Genomic DNA, 9,254 nt, shown 5'->3' with positions numbered 1-9,254 from the left:
CGGGGCTTGCGCATGCCTCGAACGGGGGGGTTGCATGGGGGTCGCACCGGGCTTGCACAAGGGCGCCCTGCTGCGCTAACCCCCCTCCGGTGCAACGAAAAGGCGGACACGCAGCGGTGGCGTTGCGGCACCTCCCCCCGTCCAGAAGAAAAAAAAAGCAACAACGATTTTCCTAATCTGGCCAGGTTTTCCCCCAAAAACTGAGTGTAGTCATTCCCCTACCCCAGTGGCAGCAGGACCAGGCCTGGGGCAGTTTGGGGTAGCAGCATGCTTCCTAGCAGTGAGGTGACTTATTCCTGGGTTACTACTGAGATACCCCTAAGATACTAACGGGATACCCCTAAGATGCTATGAGGATACTCCTAAGGCGCTATGGGGATACCCCTAAGATACTCTCAGGATACTCTAAAGTTACTATCAGGATACCCCTAAGACASTCGGGATGCCCCTAAGATACTCCCGGGATACTCATAAGATACTCCCAGGGTGCCCCTAAGATACTCTCAGGTTACTCCCAAGATACTATCGGGATTCCCCTAAGATACTGTCGGGATACTCCTTAGATACTCTCCATATGCCCTTAAAATRCTCTCAGGCTACTCCTATAATACTATCAGGATACCCCAAAGATACTATCCAGGTACCCTCAGGATACCCTCAAGATACTACCAGTGTGCTGGAAAGAGCTATGCTTTGCAGATACTACTGCTATAGCACTATGATTCTCTTAGCATACTACTAGGATGTTGCTGATACTGGTGAGATACTTCTGTCATGCTATGAAGATACTACAGAGATACTACCAAGACACTAGAAAAAATGGTGTTAGATTTTTTGCAATGCTCTTAGAGGAGTGCTGAGATCCTGTGAGGATACTAGCAGCTCATTGCTGGTACTCCACTACTAGGAAACTACTGGCATACTACTAAGATACTAAGGTGCTGGCACTATACTAGAAACAATGGTGTTTAGATGTTTTTGGGACCCCCTCAGGGCAACACTCTGGTACTTTTAGRGTGCAAGCAGGGTATTGCTGGTACTATCAGGTTGCTACTAAGATATTACTAGTATAGTAACAGGGCAGCAGGAGCTGCTGTCGGGGTGTGTTCACAACACTTCTAGGATGCTCTTAAGGGCAGTGGTGGGATACAGTTAGGTTACTACTGGCTTACTACTGGRCTACTACTAGTTTACTCCCAGGTCAGTACTAGGTTCCTACTAGGTCACTATTAGGTTACTGCCAGGTCGCTACCAAGTCACTACCAGGTCACTACTAGGTCGCTACCAGGTTACTTACTAGATCACTACTAGGCTGCTACCAGGTCACTACTAGGTCACTACCAGGTTGCTACCAGGTCACTGCTAGGTTACTGCCAAGTCACTGCCAGGTCACTACTTGGTTGCTGCTGGGTTACTACCAGGTCACTACTAGGTTACTACCAGTTCACTTCCAGGTTACTTACTAGATCACTACTAGGTGGCTACCAGGTTACTTACTAGATCACTACTAGGTCGCTACCAGGTTACTTACTAGATCACTACTAGGTTGCTACCACGTCACTGCTAGGTTACTGCCAAGTCACCACCAGGTCACTACTAGGTTGCTGCTGGGTTGCTACCAGGTCACTACTGGTTCCTGGGGGCTGGGGAGCCCCATGAGCCTCATGGGACCCCTCTCCCGGCAGCTAAGGTGGCGACGCGGGCAGCGGCGAGGATGGAGGCGCCCCTGGTGAGCCTGGAGGAGGAGTTCGAGGAGAGCCCTGGCGGGGGCGGCGGTGGTGGGGGGCCCCCGCGGGGCATCACGGACCCGGCGCTGGCCGAGCTTGAGAGCTTCTCGGCCGAGATGATGAGCTTCAAGTCGATGGAGGACCTGGTGCAGGAGTTCGACGAGAAGCTCACCGTCTGCTTCCGCAACTACGACGCCGCCACCGAGGCGCTGGCGCCCGTGCGGGGCCGCCTGCAGGCCCAGGAGGAGGAGGAACGCCTCCAGGACGAGGAGTGAGTAAGGTCCCTGAGCGCCGGCAATGCACCCAGCAGGGCCCAGCACCATGGCTTGGTGGTRGAGTAAGCTAGGAGCAGTGGTGGAGTGAACCATGAGTAGTGGTGAACTATGAGTAGTGTTGGAGCAAACTGAGTATTGGTGGAGTGAACTATGAGTGACAGTGAAGGAAATTTCAAGTTACAGTGTAGTAGAACTATGGCGGTGTAGTAAGCTGCGAGTAGCAGTGAAGTAGACTATGAGTAGCGGTGGAGTAAACTATGAGTGGCGGTGGCATGAACTAGGAGTACCAGCAGAGTAAACTGAGTACTAGCGGTGTGAGCTAGGAGTCCCGTTGGAGTAGACCATGAGTGGCAGTGGAGTGAGCTAGGAGTCCCNGTGAGCTAGGAGTCCCGTTGGAGTAGACCATGAGTGGCAGTGGAGTGAGCTAGGAGTCCCATTGGAGTAGACCATGAGTGGTGGTGGAGTGAGCTAGGAGTCCCGTTGGAGTAGACCGTGAGCGGTGGTGGAGTGAGATAGGGAGTCCCGTTGGAGGAGACCATGAGCGGTGGTGGAATGAGCTAGGAGTCCCGTTGGAGTAGACCATGAGTGGCAGTGGAGTGAGCTAGGAGTCCCGTTGGAGTGAGCTAGGAGTCCCGTTGGAGTAGACCATGAGTGGCGGTGGAGTGAGATACGGAGTCCCGTTGGAGTAGACCATGAGTGGCGGTGGAGTGAGCTAGGAGTCCCGTTGGAGTAGACCGTGAGTGGCGGTGGAGTGAGCTAGGAGTCCCGTTGGAGTAGACCATGAGTAGTCTTGGCCACAAGATGCGCCAAATCCTGCCCAGCGGCATTTGTGCAAAAATGCATGGTTTTGCTCCAATGGATATACATATATATATTTTTTTTTGGCTGAAAAGGGTCATTTTGTGCAAATTTTGGCGGGGCTGCTCCATTCGTGCCTGCCCCCCACGGGGGTTTTGACCGATTGACGCCGGCTTCCGGCTTGCAGCCCCAAACGCTCCTTTCTCACCCAGCGAAACGGTCGATTTTCACCCCAAAGCCCCCAAATCCTGGCTTTTTGCACCCGAATGCGCTTCAGCCCGATCGCTTTTTGTAAGCGGCCGAATCGGTGGGGTTTTGCAGGAAAAAAAGAATCGGGGTTTTGGCCCGGTGCCTGGAGCGCCGCYGTCGCCGCTTTGTGCTGCTTAGCGTGTTGTTTTGGGTCGGTTTGGGCAAAACAGGGCTTTTTTCCCCACTTATGAATAAGCCCTCTGTGCGCAGGGTGGGGGATGGGCTGGGGCTGAAAAGCACCTTTTTTTCCTAATTATTAACCAATTGTGGCCGCAATTAACTCAAAAATTGCCAGCAGCGGCTGGCCTTGCCGGACACTGGCCCTTTAAGACCAGAAAAAAAGCCAAATTTGGGGCTAATTGCTTGGGTTTTTTCCCTCTCGTTCCTTGTTCACTGCATTTTCTTTAAATATAGGAATATGGGTTTTTTTAACATGTGCGTTTTTGTGTATTAATACATGAAAAGGGAGAATTAAGGGAAATTAAAACTGGGCTGGGAGGGAAAAAATAACCCAAAATGAGTGTTTTTGTGGGTGATTTGAGGCTGGGGGAGCTGTTTTGTGGGGGGAGGATCTGGGGGGATCTGGGCCATGAGAAAACCGTCAGTTTGGGCACTGGGAAAAAGGGGGAAATTGGTGGTTTTGCCTTAAACTGTGTATGTGTGTGTGKGGGGGGGAGATTTCAATCTTCTTTTTGACATTTTACCCCTTTTTCCCTCTTTYCTCCCCTTTTTCCTCCTTTTCCCTTTTCCCCTTTTTCCTCCTTTTYCCTTTTCCCGTCTTTTCCCTTCTTCCTCTTTTCCCTTCTTTCCCCCTTTTCCTCCTTTCTCTGCTTTTCCTCTTTTCCTTTTTTCTCCTCTTTTTTTCTCTCTCCTTTCCCCTTTTTGCTTTTTTTTTTCCCTCCTTTTTTTCCTTCCCCCCTTTCATTCCTCTCCCCCACACCCTGTTTTTGGGGCGAAACTGGGCAAAACCAGCCTGGCCCCAGAGGTACAGGGGCGAAATAGCGCAGAGGGGCACAGTTTGGGGTGTTTCAGGGTATTTTGGGTCAATTTGTTTTTTTTTTTTTTTTCCATTTTGGGGCATCGGGGCTGTAGCTTGTGTTTTGGGGCAGTTTCTGGGTGTTTCAGGGCAGTTTTGGGGGTGTTTGCAAGTGTTTTGGGGCTGTGGTTTAGGGCAGCATTTCAGGGTGTTTGGAGGTTTTTCGGGGTGTTTTGGGGGCGTTTCTGAGTTTTTTGGGGCCATTTGGGGGTATTTTGGGGGTGTTTCAGGGCAGCAGGGCATATTTTGGGGTCTATCAAGGCAGTTTTGGGGGCGTCTGGGAGCAGCACTTTTCAGTGTCCCAGGACTGTGTTTTGGGGCAGTTTTGGGGTGTTTTGAGACTGTGTTCAGTGGGTTTGGGGTGTTTCAGGGTAGCATTTTGGGGCAATTCAGGGGCGTTTCGGGGCATCGCATCAGCATTTTGGGGTGTTTCAGGCCATTTCAGGGTGCTTCAGGATGGCATTTTGGGGCATTTCAGGCTGTTCCAGGGTGGCATTTGGGGGCATTTCCAGGTGTTTTGGGGCATTTTGGGGTGTTGCAGCAATGTTTTGGGGATGGCATTTGGGGGCATTTCAAGACGTTTCAGGTTATTTCAGGGTGACAATTTGGGGCATTTCGGGGTGACAATTTGGGGCATTTTGGGGTGGTTTGGGGTGGCATTTCCAGATGGTATTTTGGGACATTTCGGGGTGTTCCAGGGCAGTATTTTGGGGTGTTTCAGTGTGATATTTCAGAGTGACATTTTGGGGCATTTCAGGGTGTTCCAGGGCAGTTTTGGAAGCACTGGAGGTGTTTTGGTGCAATGTTTCCAGGTGGCATTTTGGGATGTTTTGGGGCATTTCAGGGTGATGTCACAGGGTGGCATTTTGGCATGTTCCGGGACAGAGTTTTGGGGCATTCCAGGGTGTTTTGGAGTGATGTTTCAGGATTGCATTTTGGGGCATTTGGGGGTGTTCTGGGGTAGCGTTTTGGGAGCATTTTGGAGTATTTCAGTGCAATGCTTCCAAACAGTGTTTTGGGGCATTTGGGGGTGTTTCGAGGCTGCGTTTTGGGGTTGTTCGGGGTGTTTTGGGGTGCCACTCACCGCCTGCCTCCCCGCAGGGTCTGGGACGCCCTCACCGAAAGCTTTGCCCCCCACGGCTCCCCCCGGCGCTGGCTGCTCCCCGACACCGAGGCCCCCGATGACGCYGACCCTCAGGTATGCCCAGGACCCCCCAAAACCCCCTGTCCCCTGGCATCCCGCCCCACGATGACTGACAGCTGTCAATCCACTCCCAAACCCTGTGACTGTCGGGGAGGGGGCTCTTCAGATTACCCAAAACCATCATTTTCTGTCATTTTTGGCTGGTGGCATCCCCCTTTTGGGGGGAAACCACACCAAAACGGGAAAGATTGGGGCTCTGCTGGGCCGGGGTGGTGCATTTTGGGGGAGAAAAAGGTGTTTTCCCCGCTGTAGCGAGCCCACGTCACGAATAGCTGCGGTCGGGGTTGCGGGAGGGCAGCGAAACCGCCCCAAAAGGCACCGAATTGAGCCCGTTGGGACGTTCACGAGTCCATCRCGAATCGGGGCAGAAAAGGTACGTTCCCGGGGGCATCTTCTGCGGAAAAGGGGAACTCGGTCGTCACAGGCGGGGAAAAAAGGGTGGTCCCCGTCCAACGGCCCTGTCCAACTTCTCCCCGTCCAGTGTCCCCATACCATGTCCCCRTCCAACCTCTCCCTGTCCAGTGTCCCCTCCAGCATCTCCTCATCCCATGTTCCCATCTGACCTCCCTCTGTCCAACCTCTCCATGTCCCCGTCCCGTGTCRCCATCCCGTGTCCCTGTCCAACATCTCCCCATCCAACATCCCTGTCCAACCTCTCCCCATCCAATGTCCCAGTCCCACATCGCCATCCAACATCCCTGTCTCCCACGTCCCTGTCCAACTTCGCCCTGTCCAACCTCGCCCTGTCCAACATCCTCATCCAACATGTCCCTGTCCAACTTCTCCCCATCCCACRTCTCCCCATGCAACCTCTCCCTGTCCAACATCTTCCTGACCTTTCCTCATCCAAAGTCCCCAACCCGTGTCCCTGTCCAGCTTCTTCCCATCCAGCATCTCCCCATCCTACATTCCCATCCAACCTCTCCCCATCCAACCTTGCCCTCTCCAGCGTCTCCCTGTCCCACGTCCCCATCCAACATCCCCATCCAATGTCCTYATCTAACCTCTCCCCATCGCATGTTCCCATCCAGCCTCTTCCCATCCCATGTTCCGTCCCACATCCCTGTCCAACAACCCCCCCATCCGACGTTCACATCCAACATCCCAATCAGCTCTTGCTGCTACCACCTCTCCCCGTGGCTGCTCCGGGGGGCCGTGCCACCAATGTCCCCACAGCCCATGTGTCCCCACAGCTCTGCGGGAAGGAGGAGGAGGAGGAGGATGACGAGGAGGAAGAGCTCACTGAGCGGAGCGAGCACGACTCCGGCATCAACGAGGAGCCACTGCTGACAGCTGAGCAGGTACCCGCATCCCCCCAGTGCCGGGCTGGGGCTCCCCAACACAGCATGGACCCACGGTGTCCTCCCAAAGCACAAAAAAAGGCCAAATCCTGAGTTTGGGGGCACAGGGGCYGCAGGACACGGGTGCAGGTGTTGATGCAGTTGAAGGTGGGAATTCGGGAYGTGGATATGGGATGCAGGTGTGGATGTAGGTTGCAGGTGCAGGAGTAAACGTAGATGCGGGTGCAGATGAGGTTGGAGGATGCAGGTGTGGATGCAGCGTGCAGTTACGGTTGCACATGCAGGAGGTAGATGCATGTGTGGCTGCAGGTTGCAGCTACGCACACGGATGGAGATGGAGATGCAGCTGTGAATGCAGATGCAGGCTGCAGGTGTGTATGCAAATGCAGAAATAAATGCAGGTGCTGATGCAGGATGCACTGGTGGATGCAGATATGGATGCAGTGTGCGGGTGCGGTTATGCGTGCAGGACACAATGCAGATGTGTGTGTAGGATGAAGGTACAGATGTGGCTGCAGGTGGGAATGCAGACAAAAATGCAGGTTCTGGGGAGGTGCACGATGCAGATGTGGAAGCATCATGCAGGTGCTCGTGCAGATGTAGCTGCAGATGTGGTTGCAGGAAGTTGATGCGGGGGCTGGAGTAGATGGCGCAGGATGCAGATGTGGATGCAGGTGCAAATGCAGTGTGGATTCAGGATGCACCTGCAGGTTGCAGATTTGTATGCAGGTGTAGACATGGGTGCAGGAGGCAAATGCGAGTGCAGGATGCAAATGCAGGTGCAAAAGCAGTTGCAGGATGCAGATGTGGGCACAGGGTACAGATACAAGATACAAATGCGGTTGCAGGGTGCAGATGCAGACGCAGATACAAATTCAGGTACAGATGGGTGCAGATGATGCAAATACGGGTGCAGGATGCAGATGTGGGTGCAGATGCATGGTACAAATTCTGGTGCAGGTGCAAATGGGGGTGCAGGTGCAGGATGCAAATACGGGTGCAGGATGCAGGTGTCGGTTCGAATGCATGTGCAGAACGCAGATGTGTGTGCAGATGCAGGGTGCAAATTCAGGTGCAGGATGCAGATGCGGGTGCAAGGCAGGACGCTGCTTCCTTCTCTGCCCCGCAGGTCATCGAGGAGCTGGAGGAGCTGATGCAGAGCTCGCCCGACCCTGAGGCCGACCCCGAGGCCGAAGACGAGGAGGAGGAGGCTGAGGCCGAGCTGACGGGCGACGGCAGCGGCACGGAGCCCATCCTGCTGCGGGAGCTGCGCACCTTCTCCCCTGCCTTCAACAACAACTGCTCCCACGAAGGTACGGCYGGGCCCGTTTTGGGGACGATTCCCACCAGATTGGACAACCGAAAGCGCTGACTTGCAAAACACCCTCATTCCCCATATTAAATAACCGGATCTCAGTCCCGCGGAGTGGAAATAAAGCCAAGGGCTGCATCCGTGCAGCCAAAATGGCTTTTTTTTCCACCCAAAGTGGCTTCCTCCCTTACAGGCCTGTCCCATAGCCAAAATCAGGAGAAACTCTTGTATATCCTGGTAATTGGGACGAGCTTTTCCAGCTAGAGGGGTCTCCGGGCTTCGGGGCTTGCTTGCCCGATACGGGGCCAGGAGGAGGATCTCTGCCCCCAAAAAAGAGCCTGGGATGGGGGGGGAAATGTTGCTTTTAGTGTTTCAGCGAATGCACCCTGCGCGTGCTGTGGATTTCACTAATTGCACCCGGCGTTTCGCGGCGGGTGTCGTTTCCCTGCTCGCGCCGTGCCTTGCCCCAAAAGCCCCTYGCAACCTGCGAAAAGCGTCGTGCCTTTCGCTGAAGGCACCGTGCGCTGCCTGCGCCGTGCGTTTTGCTAAACCTCATGCCATTCCCCAAATGCAGTGTGTGTGTTAAATGCACTTGTGTGCCACGCCTTGCACCRTGCATTTTGCTAAACATCATGTGCGTTTTGCTAAATGCGTGGTGCATTTCAGTGAAGGCTCCGTGCACCACCCTTTCCCCGATTGCACCATGCGTTTTGCTAAATGCACCGTGCACCTCACTAAATGCTCTACACCGTGCATTTCCCCTATTGCACTGTGCATTTCACTAAATGCTGCAYGCATGCCCTTCTCCGATTGCACTGTGAATTTTGCTAAATGCACTGCGCATGTCACTAAATGCTCCATGCACCTTGCGTTTCCCCGGTTGCACCATGCATTTTGCTAAAAGCGCCGTGCATTTCGCCAAACGCTCCATGCACCGTGCATTCCCCCAGTTGCACCATGCCTTTTGCTAGATGTCTCATGCGTTTCCCCGAATGTGCTGTGCAAGCCGCTAAGCGCTCCGTGCRTTTCACCGATCGCACTGCGCCTTTCCCGACACGCACCCTGCACGCTGCTAAAAGCGCCGTGCCGCGTGCCTTTCCCCGATTACACCCCGCGCTCCTCCCGTCGCACCCCGCCTTTTGCTCATCGCGCTGTGCATTTCTCCCGTTGCACCCTGCGTTTCTCCGGCCGCACCCCGCCTTTTGCTAATTGCATCATGCATTTCTCCCGTTGCACCCTGCGTTTCTCCGGCCGCACCCCGCCTTTTGCTAATTGCACCATGCATTTTTCCAATTGCACCCTGCATTTCGCGCAACGCCCCGGGCCTTTCGCTGCCGGTGCGGCAGGCCTGG

The 9,254-nt window shown here is 54.2% G+C and overlaps 1 protein-coding gene across 1 annotated transcript in view; it reads left to right on the top strand.

Moving 5' to 3' along the window:
* The first annotated feature begins 1,097 nt into the window (after positions 1-1,097).
* The window catches only part of FEZ1 (fasciculation and elongation protein zeta 1), a 13,916-nt gene continuing 5,759 nt past the window's right edge, over positions 1,098-9,254 (top strand). Inside the window, exons 1-4 of the mRNA XM_026069037.1 lie at positions 1,098-1,998; positions 5,187-5,283; positions 6,483-6,590; positions 7,720-7,955. Of these exons, the coding sequence (XP_025924822.1) occupies positions 1,715-1,998; positions 5,187-5,283; positions 6,483-6,590; positions 7,720-7,955 (725 nt within the window). The 5' untranslated portion in view covers positions 1,098-1,714. The remainder of the gene's footprint in view (positions 1,999-5,186; positions 5,284-6,482; positions 6,591-7,719; positions 7,956-9,254) is intronic.

The sequence above is a fragment of the Apteryx rowi genome, unplaced genomic scaffold (genome assembly GCF_003343035.1).
Source record: "Apteryx rowi isolate R43461 unplaced genomic scaffold, aptRow1 scaffold_1053, whole genome shotgun sequence".
NCBI classification, from domain to species: domain Eukaryota; kingdom Metazoa; phylum Chordata; class Aves; order Apterygiformes; family Apterygidae; genus Apteryx; species Apteryx rowi.
The sequence above is the reverse complement of the archived record's forward strand: the minus strand, read 5'-3'. Positions and strand labels throughout refer to the sequence as shown.